Source organism: Zootoca vivipara, chromosome 12 (genome assembly GCF_963506605.1).
Source record: "Zootoca vivipara chromosome 12, rZooViv1.1, whole genome shotgun sequence".
NCBI lineage: Eukaryota > Metazoa > Chordata > Lepidosauria > Squamata > Lacertidae > Zootoca > Zootoca vivipara.
In genome coordinates, this window is record NC_083287.1 from 51037316 (window position 1) to 51052640 (window position 15325).

The 15325-nt window shown below is 47.8% G+C and overlaps 1 protein-coding gene across 1 annotated transcript; it reads right to left on the reverse strand.

The window, feature by feature from the left end:
* Positions 1–249: 249 nt before the first annotated feature.
* LOC118091862 (cryptochrome DASH) lies at positions 250–14414 on the reverse strand. Its single transcript, XM_035129378.2, has 14 exons — positions 14294–14414; positions 13095–13267; positions 12158–12251; positions 9788–9918; positions 9554–9702; positions 8201–8289; positions 6732–6805; positions 6206–6295; positions 5360–5439; positions 5028–5087; positions 3578–3735; positions 2707–2826; positions 1225–1401; positions 250–752 (listed from the first exon to the last, which is right to left on the reverse strand). The coding sequence occupies exons 1-14, from the start codon at positions 14354–14356 to the stop codon at positions 642–644; spliced, it is 1569 nt and encodes a 522-aa protein (XP_034985269.2). The 5' UTR covers positions 14357–14414; the 3' UTR covers positions 250–641.
* Between the last annotated feature and the right edge of the window lie 911 nt (positions 14415–15325).

Below are 15325 nucleotides of genomic sequence, written 5' to 3' on the forward strand. Positions count from 1 at the left end.
ATAGCACAGCATTTAGCACAACTGATTTGTAACTCCTATGTGAGTGATAACTTTGGACTCCTCCAAACAACCTTTTTCTTCCATCCTTCATACTGATTCGCTTATGCAGGGGTTAGAATATATCCACGCTTTATTGAGCAGTTGTTCTGATTTGCTTGCAGGGTGTTAGTACACCTTCCTGCTAATCCTTTCCCCCCACATTTTTCAATGCAGTTCCCTATCACTTTCCTAACTGCAAAAGTCTGTCTCTTTCTTAAAGCGGTTTTGTGGCGCAAGGACAACAGAGCACTTTGATCTACTTTAATTGTGCAAATTTCCCTAAATATCCCAGAGTGCATTGGAATCCCTCCCACGAATCAGTCGGAGGGACACACTCGGTTTGCTTTACAAAGGGGCGGCCATATTAAGGTTGTCAAAATAGCAAGATTCCAGGGGAGGCCATATTTTCAGTTCAAGGAGCTTTTGCCTCTGCAAGCCTTCAAGTTACACACATAGCTTTGCCCAAAAGACGTGGCCTACCACATCACAGCTTTCCCAGCCCCTGAAGGTCCAAAAAGGGATACTAGCTATACCCAGTAGTAGATGTCTGTCGGGACCCTTCGCCTCCCGGTCATTTTCCCAGGGATCCACAGCCACTCTCCTCAAGACAAGTCTTTGTTCCGAGAAAAATAAAAATCCACTCCTCTGTCTTTGTGTTGCTTTGGGGTATATGAAGGGCCTTTCTTTCCCTTCCGAGTGGGACCTTGGCTGTTCTGCAAAAAAGAGGGAAACAGTGAGGAATTGCTATATTTATTACCATTATTATTATTATTTAATTTGGTTTCTTACCCGCCCTGCACCAGAAAGTCCCAGAGCATGTTACAGCAACGTAAAACGGTTAAGAATACTGGGAGACCAGGGTTCGAATCCCCACTCAGCCACAAAGCTCACTGGATGAGAGCTTGGGCCATTCCCTGCCTCTCCACCTAACCTACCCCACAGGGCTGTTGTGAATAAAAGGGCAAAACCATGTACACTGCTCCTTGGAGGAAAAGGTGATATACAAATGTGAGAAATATTAAGAATCAGGTAAAACAATTTGCAGTCACTAGAATAGGGTGGGTCCCAAAACGGTACTAAACGTCTTTTTAAAAGTTTATAGACTGCCCTTCATCTGAAGATCATAGGGCAGTTTTCAGCCGTGCCTAGGGCAAGGCAAGTAAGATTGAGTGACGCAGCACATACCGGTTTCTGGTTGATGTGTCTGCTCCACTCCCGGGCCATGACGACTGGCAGAGGATAGGTGGCCCCGAGGCTCACGCCAGCCTGAGAAAGGGCAGCCGTGCTCAGCGCCCAAGGGGTGTGTACGTCTCCTCCTTTTATGCCCTGCAATTCCGGAACCCACAGTCGGACGTAGTCTCCCTGCAGAGGCAAAACAATTCAGTCTGGTCTTTGCCGATTGGTGAGGCAAAGGTGGAGGAAGGGTTGCAGCTCAGTAACAGAACACCTGCTTGGCAGGCAGAATGTCCCTGGTTCATACTCTGGTGTCTTTCAGTAGGGCTGGGAATGCCGCCTTTGGGAAACCCTGGAGGCCCAGACATAGCATTGAACTGAACGGACCATTCATCAGGGAGATGGTAGAAGGCAGTGGTTGCACGCCGCCACCCCAATCTCTGAGAGGCGTGAGATTCCCGGGGTGCCAAGCGCTTACCCAGGGTTCTCATTTCCTTCGGGAACGAGGAACAGCGGAGACTGTAGCGTCTTTAGGATAGATGGGTTATTCAATCAGATTCAAAGTGCTGGCTTTGACCTATAAAACCTTAAACGGCTCAGGACTGTGATACCTCAAGGACTGATTTCCCCCAGACCCTGCAGCCGTGCTCCTTCATGTGTCTCCTCCATGAGAGGTCTGAGGGTGGCAACATGAGAATGGGCCTTTTCTGCAGAGGCTCCCCGTTTGTGGGATGGCTCTCCCGCCTTCATTATTCACCTTTAGGTGCCAGGCGAAAACATTCCTCTTCAACCAGGCCTTTGGCTGAATGACATCTGATGCTCTTTTAAATGTGTTGTGGGAGAGGGGGTTGGTTATTGGTTTGTTTTTGCTCTTATTTCTATTAAATGTTTTGTCTTGTGTGTTTTTTATATTGTACTTTTATGTTGTGAACTGCCTGAGATCTATGGGTATAGGGTGGCATGCAAATTGAAGAAATATAATCATAATAAACACACACACACAACCTGAGCCTCTGATGGAGGGATTCACAGCATGATGTTTCTGGATTGCTCTATGCCAGAGTGCAAACTGGCTAGGAAAGTAGAAGCACATATTTGAGTACTCTGCCCATTAAGTAAAATAAAGCACTTCCTTGCAAATGGAAAGCTAGCCTTCCAGGGTTTTAACCTCGCCTTTCTGAGATGCTGGCTTTCTCGCTGTCAGTCTTACTTAGAGATGTCACAGGTTGGACTTGGGGCCGTTCACACGCTTCCAAAAAGATGCTCTGCCACGGGGGTCTTCCTGCTCTTCCTAATTGCCCCCCCCCCAGTTTTGCTGGGCCGTTTAAGAGAACATGCCTCTCACACACTCTAATGAAGAAAAATGGTTGACCATACCAAATCCCCCCTATTACTCCTGGTGGCATTCCATAAAGGTGGACGTCAGCCTAATGCAACAAAGGAAGCAGGATAATGTGTGGTGTTCAGTGTTCGGGTTTCCCAGAAAGAACCTACGTTGCTGTCGTAATCCAAGCCTTGCTTAATCATGTTGAATTTCCGGTTCTCCCTCGGGTCGTTGCCAACTCCAGCGCTGTACAACCAGTTGCCATAGTTGCTGCAGACATCATAATCCACCTTGAATTTAGGAAACAGATCTATGTGTTTGTATATATATATATATCTATCTATATATCACAATGACTTGTTAAAAGGGGCTTGATCAGATATTCAATGCAATCCTCTTCCTTTTCTGAGATGACTCCCAATTTGCTAAAGTTGCATTGATGATTCCAAGGGATTTTGGGAAGGTATCTTGACCTCTCAGTGGTGCATGACATGAGCTGCTCAGCTGAGGATATGGTTTATGCAGTTCTTTGAAGAACACATCCTCCCCCCTGGCTTTACCCCAGTGGGGTGGCTACCGCTTAGAACAGGCTTCCTCAATCTCGGCCCTCCAGATGTTTTTGGCCTACAACTCCCATGATCCCTAGCTAGCAGGACCAGTGGCCAGGGATGATGGGAATTGTAGTCTCAAAACATCTGGAGGGCCGAGTTTGAGGAAGCCTGGCTTAGAGATCATTATCTTTATTAAGCTTTAATATAATATTCTAATAGATAAATAATAAAATACACCACACCCCCCAAATCTCCACAGTGCCTGTGAGGTTGTGCACACTCCACCATACTTCTTCCAAAGACTCAAGCATTGCATTATTCCTGCATCGCAGGGGGCCGGACTAGATGACCGCCAGGGTCCCCTTTCCAACTCTACCATTCTACGACTCCTGGGAACTTATTCCAAACCTGCATACGTCTCAAAACCCAGGGCAAATTCCAGAAACCAGCTGGACATAAGATATTATAAACAAAGTTGCTCCCATCTTACCAGCAGGGACTCAAACCATTCAGCTCCCATCCTCCAGTCCAAACCCAAATCCTTGGTCAAGAAACTGGCCACGTTCTGGCGCCCTCTGTTCGACATGAAGCCCGTGGCAGCCAGCTCACGCATGTTGGCGTCGACAAAGGGAACCCCCGTTTTTCCTTCTGCGGGAGCAAGAAGTCACAAACACACACACACACACGTTTGTATAAATATTAAGATACTGCTTCGTTTTTCTGCAAACAGGCGGGAAAGAGGGCTTTCATGCCGTAGTCCGGGCCTTAACATTTTGGTTTCCCCACCTACATAATCTGAACGAACAAGCACTTTGAATCTTACTTGAAAAGTGGTGATGGAACAGCTACCTGAGGACGGCTAGCTTGGGAGATGGAGGGTAGCCTAGCTTAAGGGGCTCAGGAGAAATGGGGGCATGGTTGCCACCCACCCCTGCTCTGAAGCATTTGCCCTCCCCAAGGCAGTTGTCTCACTCTGTGGTGGCTGGTGCCAATTGGGTCTGGTAGGGCCGGAGATAAGGAGGCCAACGGTGGGCGGAGCCAACTAGGCTGCAATAAACACTAGGCTTATTGCCTCAATTTTATTGGTAACAACACCATTTTCTAACGTTCTGTTTACACTGCAGTACCTGTTGCCCTATGGAAATGCAGCCTTTTGATCGATATACCACCACATCGTGTTAAATTTTAAACTGCAGTAAATAACTGTATGCCGGGAGGCTGCTCCAGATTCCATCATGCGGAATTGCAACGCAAAAGTCCTGAGTTAACAGGGTTGAAAACAGGCTTTTTAATGCAGGCAATAGGCAAACTCGGTCCTCCAGATGTTTTGGGCCTACAACTCCCATCATCCCTAGCTAGCAGGACCAGTGGTCAGGGATTATGGGAGTTGTAGTCCCAAAACATCTGGAGGGCCGAGGTTGCCTATGCCTTGTTTTAATGGAAACGAATCAACAAGGAAATGAACGCCAAGCTTCCTCTGCATTCCCAGAAGTGGATTTCCCCCATCTTCCTCCCTTCCTTTCTCCCTACATGGATTGAGGAGGAGGAAGCTGAGGGTCTGTGGCTGCCCCCTGGATTGGCTGCATGTAAGAAGGCAGGCAGGTGTGGGGAGAGACGCTGGAGGTCAGGCAGAGGATCAGCCTCCACTGGTCTCACTCTGACCAACCTACCACCTAATGGACCAACCTCCACTGGTTTCATTCTGCCTAATGGTAGGGCTGGCCAGAGCCGGCCCAAGACATTTTGGCACCCGAGGCAAACCACAAAATGGCACCTCCCTCTGCCAGTTGAGATGAGAGAGGGGAGTGAAAATAGGAATTAAAAGGGGAAAGTGATTATCAGCATTGGAATGAGCAGGGGAGGTGACGGTAGAGGAGAAGCAGGCGATGGCAGAGGTGGAAGCAGGCAGATCTCATCTCGCCCCTCATTGGTTTACTGACCTTTCCAAGAGTCAAACAGTTTGGGGTCCTTCTTCCAGCGAACATCTTTGTCCTGGAGCCCTAGGTGGGGAGACAGGATTTGCTGGGCATTAGGGGGCATTGTCTGATGGTAAGGGGTTTCTATTCCAGAAGTGGAAGCTGGGATTTCCCATACAAGACTGGGAGGGGCCAGTTGTGGGAAGTGGGCGTGGCACAAGCAAAAGTGGGCGTGGCCACAGATGTGGCAGGTGCCAGCCACTTGCAAGTCAGAGGTTTCTGTTTTTCACCCACGCAAGAAAGAAGCCTGGCTCCTTTCCGCTATCTTGACTGGAAAGGGCAATTCACTCGCTTACCTCTCACAAAGAAAACCCTCCTGCCGTATTTCAGGGCCACAAACCGGAAGTAATCCCTCCACACCAGTTCAAAAAGCACCCTGGGAGAGAAAAAATACACACAAACACACACAGGTAATACAACCTCCTGCAATGCAGGAATCTCGGCTAAATAATTCCTGGCAGACAGCCATCCAACCTATAATAATAATTATAATTATATTAATTATAATAATTTTTTATTTATATGCTGCCCATCTGACTGTGTTGCCCAGCCACTATGGAGGAGGGAGAAAGATTCTTTTCTGCTGCTCCAGAGAAGCGGACATGGAGCAATGGATTCAAACTTCAAGAAAGAAGATTCCACCTTCAAGAAAGAAGAACTTCCTGACAGTAAGAGCTGTTCGGCAGTGGAATTTGCTACCAAGGAGTGTGGTGGAGTCTCCTTCTTTGGAGGTCTTTAAGCAGAGGCTTGACAGGCATATGTCAAGAATGCTTTGATGGTGTTTCCTCCTTGGCAGGGGGTTGGACTGGGTGGCCCTTGTGGTCTCTTCCAACTCTATGATTCTATGAGCAGCTTCCAACAAATTATAAACGTTAAATTGTTTAACCTTTGTTTTAAAACCTCCAAGGCATCTGGGGGGCATATTGTGTGAGGGTTTCTTTAAAACTGATTTTTCACTTCCCTCTCAGAACCTGCGCTATCCACATTCCGCACTGTCAGAATGTCAGTTGGCTGCAGAGTTTTGTATGTGTGTGCCTAAGAAAGAGAAGGAGGGGGAGGCAGGCAGGCAGGCAGAACGTGAACAAGAGAATAATTTTCTCTCTCCCGTGTTAATGTTTCCAAAGCAGTCGTTCATATCCTACCAATAGGTACTCTGATTTGCTGTCCTCTCTTTTTCATATTTCCGGATCTGTTCGTAAATATACCGGGGCGAGATGCATCCCAGAGCCAGCCTAGAAGACAAATCAAGGAACGTGATCTCTGCGGAATGCCATCATTTAGGTGGCGGACCTGAACTCAGAACATCCACTGTTTAATTTGAGGCATAGCCCATCTTAAGCGCATAACAACATGCTCGATTACCACCACCCAACTCACATTGATTAAATCCCAGTTCATATTTAATTAAATCAACTCTGAAAACCCACGATTGGCATTCTATTACTTGCATATCACATGGCTCTGAGCTGTGAGGTTATGCAAAGCGGAGCTTCCTGTGGGCTTTCATACAACATTGACTTGGATGCCGACAATAAAAGCAGTATCTATAGGCAATTGGGCTGCTCTTTGTCCAAAGCCACCTTTTGATGCACGTTGAGCGGTGCCCACTGAGAAGGCGGATGTCACTGAAACAGGATTACGCGATCATAAGCGCATGAAGACATTTACCAGGGTGCAAACTTGGTCGAATAATCCACTCCTATCAATCCGTTCCGTGTCTCTTTGTACGAAGCGACTAGGTTCTGTGCAAATGGACGTACACAGTCAGGCATTTCAAAGGAAACATAAAAGTGCTTTAAAAAAAACACTTTTTCTATAAATGCAAAATTGAACAGTGAAGAACTAATCGAACCTATGAACATAACCTCTGCGACAGAGATTTCCACATCTAAGAGAGCCCTCTAGCGGCCGGGATCAGGAGTTGATCCCGGGATCAGCAGCAGTGAAATGGGTCCCTCCAATCAGAATGAAGTGGGAAACTTGGAGGATTCCATTATTCATATGGGGGTGGGCAGGCAGGTTTGTGTAAATGAGATCGGCAGATAAAGAACCCTTAGCAAGCCATAAGGTCTTCAGTTAGCTAACTAATTAATCAAATAAATCTGCAGAAATGTGCAAGTGAATTAGCGACACTTCAATTTCAGGGCAAGCCTTCCCTGTTTGCTTTGTCTAGACCAGACCATCTTAGGAGAGGCATTCTTGCCTGTCTAAGAAGAGGGGAGGTGCTTCTTCTAAGGAAGCACTTTCATATTGCCTTTATTAAATAAAATTCATTTTTTAACACACACAATTTGCAGCCTGATTAATTGGGGGGGGGGGTGTTGTTGATGTGTGACTTTCAATCAATAAAGAGATCTCAACGATAGTTAAACAGGTAATCTCTGCACCATTTTTCATTTTAAAAAGTAATTCGCAACAGTAAAATGACAAGAAGAATAAAACAAATAAAACAATTGCAGTACCAGGGTCCCTAAAAGCTGGCACCCGCAGTCAATAAACACCACGGCATTTCACTAAACCAGAGGTGAAGAACCTCAGGTGGGGGGGGCGTTCTAGAGAGGCCCTGAGGGCGACAATCTGGCCCTCAAAACTCTCTCCACTGGCCCCGACTCATGCCTCAGGAGTTTCGGCCCAGCCAAAATGTGTCTATGAATTCGAATCGTGCCTCTTGCTCGCCTACATGAAGGACAGAGAGGTGTGCATAGAAACTAGCTTGGTTTTCAAGCTAGTCTTCCTCTGTTGCCTCTGGCTCTCAGAAGATCACCCAGAAGGGAATGCGGCCCTTGAGCTGAATGGGGCTCCACAATCCCCGACTAAATGTTCCATGTGTGCATGTGTACACCACCACCCCCCGGCGGTGGAGAGAGAGCAGACAGATGGATGAGCAGGTAAAGCTCTCTTGCGCCGAGTCAGAGCTGCGTTCCATCTAGTCCAGGATTGTCTGCACGGGCCGGCAGCATCTTCCCAGGGTTCCAGATCAGGACTGTTCTGCAACCTTGCTAACAAGGACTTTTCAGCTAGAGATATTGGGGGATAAGCCAGGCTGCTCCCCCTCCCCGAATGCAAAGCAGTGTCTCTCTCGCTGCCCTCCAAAACCAAAACAAGCCCCCTCCCAACTCTACAATTCTATGAATTACCGTGTCCCAAAAGTAATGCTGCAGCCTCATTAAGGCCTGTGTCTCTCCTCCGCTGCAAGGGAAGGCAGTGCGGTGATCGGTTAATGGATCTGCCGAGGAAGAGAGAAGAATCAACTTGAGCAAAAAGTATGGGGGGAAGAGTGGGATTCTTGCCCTGAAAACACCCTCCAAATCGTGCAATTAGGGGGGAGGAGGGAATAAAATTAAAATTAATATTAATATTAATAATTATTTATTATTTATACCCCGCCCATCTGGCTGGGTTTCCCCAGCCGCTCTGGGCGGCTTCCAACAAAAGATAAAAAATACGTTAAAGCATCACTCATTAAAAACTTCCCTAAATAGGGCTGCCTTCAGATGTCTTCTAAATGTCAGCTACAGTGGTGCCTCGCTAGACGAAATTAATTCGTTCCACGGGTCTTTTCTTATAGCGAAAAATTCGTCTAGCGAATCCCATAGGAATGCATTGAATTTTTTTTTAATTCCCCCCCCCATAGGAACGCATTAATTGAATTTCAATGCATTCCTATGGGAAACCGCGATTCGCTAGACGAATTTTTCGTAAAACGCATTCGTCTAGCGAGGTAACCTCCACTTGAAAAATCCTTTCGTTAAGCGGAAATTTCATTAAGCAGGGCATTCGTTAAGCGAGGCACCACTGTAGTTGTTTATTTCTTTGACATCTGATGGGAGGGTGTTCCACAGGGCGGGCGCCACCACCGAGAAGGCCCTCTGCCTGCTTCCCTGTAACTTCGCTTCTCGCAGTGAGGGAACCGCCAGAAGGCCCTCATAGCTGGACCTCGGTGTCTGGGTTGAATGATGGGGATGGAGACGCTCCTTCAGGAATTGCTTATCCAGTCAGACAAAGCAGGATTTTTAAAAAAAATGTTACAGTTCTCCCGTTTAGTTCTTCAGCCGTGTCCTTGTCCCCGACAAACCATTCTAATGATATCATGGAGATACTGCCAGGGTGGGAGGGAGGGAGGGAGGTGGGGAATTTAGCTGTGATTCCTGCACTGCCAGGGGTCAGACTAGAGGACCCTTTGGGGTCCCATCCAGCTCTACTATTCTGTGATTCTATAGGTGTACAACAAGTGCAAATTCCACCATAAACACTGGTGGAAGAGCACGCCGGGACAGTGAAAAATGCTGGGCAGAACCACAGAATCATAGAGTTGGAAGAGACCACAAGGGCCATCCAGTCCAACCCCCTGCCAAGCAGGAAACACCATCAAAGCATTCTTGACATATGCCTGTCAAGCCTCTGCCTAAAGACCTCCAAAGAAGGAGACTCCACCACACTCCTTGGTAGCAAATTCCACTGCCGAACAGCTCTTACTGTCCCATCCCTACCTTGCATTCCAAAATCTTCGACTTTGGGGATGGTCCCTTCTTCCACCCCTGGAGGCAATGGCTTCAGCTGAGCTGCCATTTGCAGAAGAGGCCGGACCTTCACCTGGGACTCCACGGCTTTCCGGAACTGGGTGTACACATCGGGCAACCTGCAAAACAGACTCTCACTAACATATCAAGGGCAACAGGTTCCTAGTCACTACTATAAGGGTCAGGGCTGGGGGCTCGGCTCACCTGGAAATGTGCTTGAAGGGCAGGTCATCCCGGTGATAGAGCGTCGACCCCCAGAACTTCTGGGCCACCACCCCCTGCTCAGAGCACACCTGCAGCAGCGCCTTCTCCACATCCAGCTCTTCCTTTGTCGCCTAGAGCAAGCAGGAAGCAAAAGAGAGACATTCTCCCATCTGTGCAACAACTACAAGAGCCAGCCAGCAATAAATCACACTGTGCATGTTGGAGGAAATAAGGATTTGTTTTAAGTTTTTCATGTGTGCTAAAGCTCAGTCTAAGCTTTATTTTCATTTTCATTGTTTAACCACATCAGTTAACAAACATGGATACATATGCTATAATGTTATTGTTTTAGTTAAATAAATTGTTTCCATTGTTATTAAGGAAATGATTCTTTTTCTCCTTCCAATAAAGTACAGCAGAAAAGTTGTCCAAATATAAACAGCTAACTTACTAAACCTCACAATAAGTTCATAATTATCTGTCTATGTATTTCTAACAGTATAACTAAATCAGTAATTTTTGATATAACTGTGAAAATTATTCTGAAAATTTATTATTCCAAAAAAGGAAACCTCCATCTGGTTGTAAATATTAAGATTATTCCAGCAAGAATGAGTCTTTCTGTAAAAAAAAATTGATTTAAATCAAGTCTTACTGATTAGTGATTTAAATCGTGATTTAAATCAAATTCATCCTGGGTGAGACTGAATGTCCTCACAGCCGCCTAAATCTCCTCCTCTCCAGGGTTTCCCCAAGCAATCTGAGACAACGCCTGCGTGAAGCTAACTTCTCCTCCACCCTCTTCATGCCTCTCCTGGTGCTGGGAGACCAGCAGGGCGGGGAACTTGTTGCAGCAGGAAGGCGAAACACCTGTGACTCTTTACCTGCCTGACTCATCTCCATAGCTGTCAAGTTTTCCCTTTTCTCGCGAGGAAGCCTATTCAGCATAAGAGAATTTCCCTTAAAAAGGGGGAGAACTTGACAGCTATGCTAATCTCTGCCTCTTGGCCTCCTCTCCTCTCCTGCTTCAGCTTCTGCCTCTGATTCTGAACTTCTCTCTGGCACAGACTCTCCCTGCTCACTAAGCCCTGTTACCTCCTCAGCTTCCGACACCTCCTCTTCCCTGTCTTCTCCCTCTGACCGCTCTTCATTGTCCCACCACCAACCCCCAGGCTCTGGTTTCTCCTAAAATTCCTCTGCGTCCAACCAGTCCATGACACAGAGCTTCAAGGTGGAGCTACTCATGGCTAACTGGAGAGGAGCAAGCTGCGTTCATCACTTCTCACCCTAATGGGCTGGCAGAGACCAGCACAAGGGATGACACAGGGATGGTGATGCAAGAGCCAAGCCTGCTACCTGAGCCAAGAAGTACCACTTCACTTACTTACCTGCCACACTTACCGTATATATAGCAAGATTCTACAAGTGGCCGACATGGCTACGCTTCTGACATTTCGGGATGGGGAACATATGGTTGTTGTCACACTACAGCTCCCATCTTCCCTCACTACAGTGGTACCTTGGTTTTCGAACAGCTTAATTCACGAACAACTTGGAACCCAAATGCTGCAAAACCGGAAGTAGGTGTTCCGGGTTTTGAACTTTTTTTCGGAAGCCAAACGTGCTCCGTTTTGAGTCCCCCTGTGTTTCCTGTGTTTCTTGTTGCGCTAATAATTTGCATCCCCGTTTCCTGTTCTGCTGCTAATTTGCATCCCCCTGTGTTTCCTGTTACGCTGCTAATTTGAGTCCCCCCCCCCATTGTAATTCAAGCCTTCCATTTCAGGTTGCAGTGTTCCGAGGTGACATTTGGAGCTTATATTTGGTGCTTTTGTTTTTGCTATTTATTTTGCGTTTTTAGTTTTGAGGCTTTTTCAGTTAATTTGTTTTTGTGACTGTGTGGATCCCAGTTCAGCTACTGATTGATTGTGTGACTGCAGAAATGGATAAAAGCCCCCTATTCAAACAATGACTATCATCAGTGCAGGTAAGATTTTTTTATTATTATCATCTGCAATACTGTTTTATTTATTTTATAGTACAATACACTGATTATTGCTTTCATTTTATAGATCAATAGTCTCGTTAGATAGTAAAATTCATGTTAAATTGATGTTTTAGGGGTTGTTTTTAAAAGTCTGGAACAGATTAATCCATTTTGCATTACTTTCTATGGGAAAGCGTGCCTTGGTTTCAGAAAGCTTTGGTTTTGGAACCGACTTCCGGAACGGATTAAGTTTGAGAACCAAGGTACCACTATATTGGCTATTCTGGGTGAGGACTGATGGGAGTTGGAGTCCCAAGGATATCTGGAGGGCCAGAGATACCCCATCACTGGTTTAAGCTCTGAAACAGTGGGAGATCTTTCCTTACCTCTTCGTGGAAGACCACGGCAGCCACGGAACCGAGCTGGGCAATAAGATCACAGATGACATCTTCCGGCTTCCCTTTTCGCACCACCAGATTACTATGGAGGAAGTAGGGCCAGCAGAAAATTAAACAGCAGCATGATCTCCATAGCTGCCAAGTCTCCCGTATTCCCCGGGAAACCCCCGTTTTTCCAGCTGTCCCCAGCCGAAAAAATTGTTGTTTCCCCCCCCCCCCGGTTTATACTGGCGTGGCGGCCATTTTGGAACTGGGTGGAGTATGCTCAGAAGCGACTTTTGATGCTGCTTTGCCCAGTTCCAAAATGGGTGCAGCGCGACTTCTGGTGCGGCGGCCATTTTGGAACAGGGCAGAGCAGCATCAAAAGTCGCTTCTGAGCATGCTCCGCCCAGTTCCAAAATGGCGGCAGCGCTACTTTCGGTCCAGTCCCTTATTTCTCAGGCCGGAACTTGGCAGGTATGGATCTCACTGAAACCACATGGCCACATCTGCACTTAAGACATTGAAAGCAGCACCGTACCACTTTAAACAGCCACGGCTTCCCCCAAGGAATCCTGGGAACTGTAGTTTGCCAAGGCTGCTAAGAGTTGTCAGAAGACACTGATTCCTCTCACAGAGCTATAATACTCAGAGTTCCCTAGGAAGAAGGGTTGTTAGACCACAGCAGCTTCACCTGCAGACATTGGCAGGAGAGAAATGCCCCCCCCCAATGCTGTGAAAAGCTTCATCAGTTAATTCCTGCAGATCAAATTACTGTTGCGAGCACAGGAGCAGACCAGGCTGCCTATCTCTCTGGTCTGCTGGCCACTGTACTAGAAAGAGCATTTAGCGGATGAAGTGCAGCCGAGTCTGGAACAGCAGAATGCATCAAACGAAGTATACAAAAAACGGGTTTCGAAACTAGCACTGATGAAGCTGCACATACCTGCCCTTTTTCTTGAGCGTCTCCCTGAGATCTTCCACACTCTCCAGCAGAAACTTGAGGCGATAGGGGCCAGTCTTGGGGAATTGATAGCAATGGGTTTCCGCGTAGTGCCGGGCATCAAAGCAGTATAGAGGAATGACGAAGTCTGCGTTGCTGTGTGCCCAGTGGAGAACCTGCAGGGGCAGATGGGATTAGCATCAGAAACACAGGAATACTCAGGCCCATTGGTCCATCTAGCTGAGTACTGTCAATACTGACTGGCAGCAGCTCTCCCCTTCCTCATTTAATCACAACAACCCTGTGAGGTAGGGTGCTGGCCCAAGGTTACACGGTGAACATCATGGCCAAGTGGGGATTTGAACCCTGGTCTCCCAGGTCCTACCTAGTGTGACACTCTAACCCAGGAGACAGCAAACCTTTTCAGCAGGGGGCCGGTCCACTGTCCCCCAGACCTTGTTGGGGGCTGGACTATATTTTTTTGGGGGGGAATGAACAAATTCCTATGCCCCACAAATAACCCACAGATTGCATTTTAAATAAAAGCACACATTCTACTCATGTAAAAGCACACTGATTCCCAGACTGTCTGCGGGCCGGATTTAGAAGGAATTGGGACGGATCTGGCCCCCAGGCCTTAGTTTGCCTACCCATGCTATAACCACTACACCCCACTGCCCAGCTAGCTGGACCAAGGGCCGGCCTTCGTATAAGGCGGCACCCTAATTCAGCAGATGAACACACCCACCCCTATCTGGTTCCGCTTCAAGGATGCTTTTGCTCAGTGGAAGCGCAGGGATGCCTCCTCCTCCTCGGTTCCAGCGCTTGTTAACAAGCCCCGCCCCGTTTCCTCCCACGCGCTGTTTGATAACTTAGATCGTGACGTCACGGGCACTTCAAAAGCAGCACATGGGGGAGGCGGGGCTTCGAGCGCCCGCTGCAAAGTTACATAAACTTCGGAGCCGCGCTGTCCGGAGCGTAAAAGCCGGACCGGCGACGCTTTTGGAGAGGTCCTGTTCTGGGGCCCTGGCGACCCAGCGGGGCGCGCTGAAGACCGCCGAGGGCCATTCCTTCCCGGCTTCCCCCGGACCGAGGTCCCCTCCTAGACTCCCCACGTCTCTCCCAATTACTTGCTGGAGGAGAGGTCCCCGTGATCGATCTGCTGCTTGGCTGCGCCCAGGGCGCACCGTCCAAGCCCGTACCTCGTTATCGTGGTAGCGCAGGTCGTTCCGCAAAACGCACAGGGCTGTCCTCAGCGCGGCCATGGGGGCAATCGACCGGAGCCTCCTGTAGCGCCCCGGCCTTCCACTGCGAGGGGGCGGGAGGTGCCCAAGCCCCGCCGCCCACAGGGGAGGAGCCGCACCCGGCTTCTTTCCGCGGCGCTCCCTTTGCAGGAGAGACGCGGGATGGTGGTGGGGTGGCGTGTTTTAGCCGCGTGTCTGGCGCGTTCAAGAGGCCAAAGCGGGGCATTTTAAAAACAACTGCTGCGTCTCGTAATTTGATTAGAATTGCTCTGCTGGATTATCTCACATATCCAAGTAACAGGTGAATAAAAGATTCCAATGCCTTATATTTTCCAAGTTAAGGGTGGGTGGCTGAAAATTAGGGAAAAAATTTTATATGCATTATATGCATCATATAGAATAATGAAATTGGGCCTACCAAACCCAAAAATGTTAAGCAAGGTGGACTAAAGTCACTTCTGGGCCCCCCTCTGACCCCTCATTTATTTAGTGCATTATCATCTGAAGACCTTTGACTCCACCCACCTGCCAAATTTGGCCAGTGTGGCAGCAGCTGTGTTGCTTAAATAAGTTACAGCACGGTTTCCTCTCTTAATTGTGTGCTGTCGCCGGAAATAAATCACCATTAAATAGGGAAAGACTTATGTGAGCCGAGATTACTCATCCTGCAGGGGCAGGTGCCCGCTGCAACTCTGCATGATTCCCTGAAACACAGAGAACAGCCTCCCCCAAGGCTGATAATTCACTCACACACGTTCCCCAAAGAAACCTTTTTGAGGGGCTACAGAGAGGTGTGGCTCAGCTATCCAAAGTATGGCAGTTCAAAGAGCCTTTGGGGAGTTCAGAGCTTCCTTGATTTCCATTCTATTGTTCCTATAATTAAAATGTGCAGAGCGACGGGGTGACTCACCAGAGAGTCAGACGCTGATTTGATTCATTCAAGCTGGCCTCGATAACCTATGGTTGCACAATGAAGTTTTATATTTAGTC

Coding starts and splice junctions, on each gene's coding strand:
- LOC118091862 (XM_035129378.2), bottom strand. CDS start 14,356: ATGGCCGCGCTGAGGACAGCCCTGTGCGTTTTGCGGAACGACCTGCGC. Junction 5,440..6,205: donor GCAAATCAGAGTACCTATTG/GTAGGATATGAA, acceptor TTTCTCTCCCAG/GGTGCTTTTTGAACTGGTGT. Junction 5,088..5,359: donor GAGGGTTTTCTTTGTGAGAG/GTAAGCGAGTGA, acceptor CTCCCCACCTAG/GGCTCCAGGACAAAGATGTT.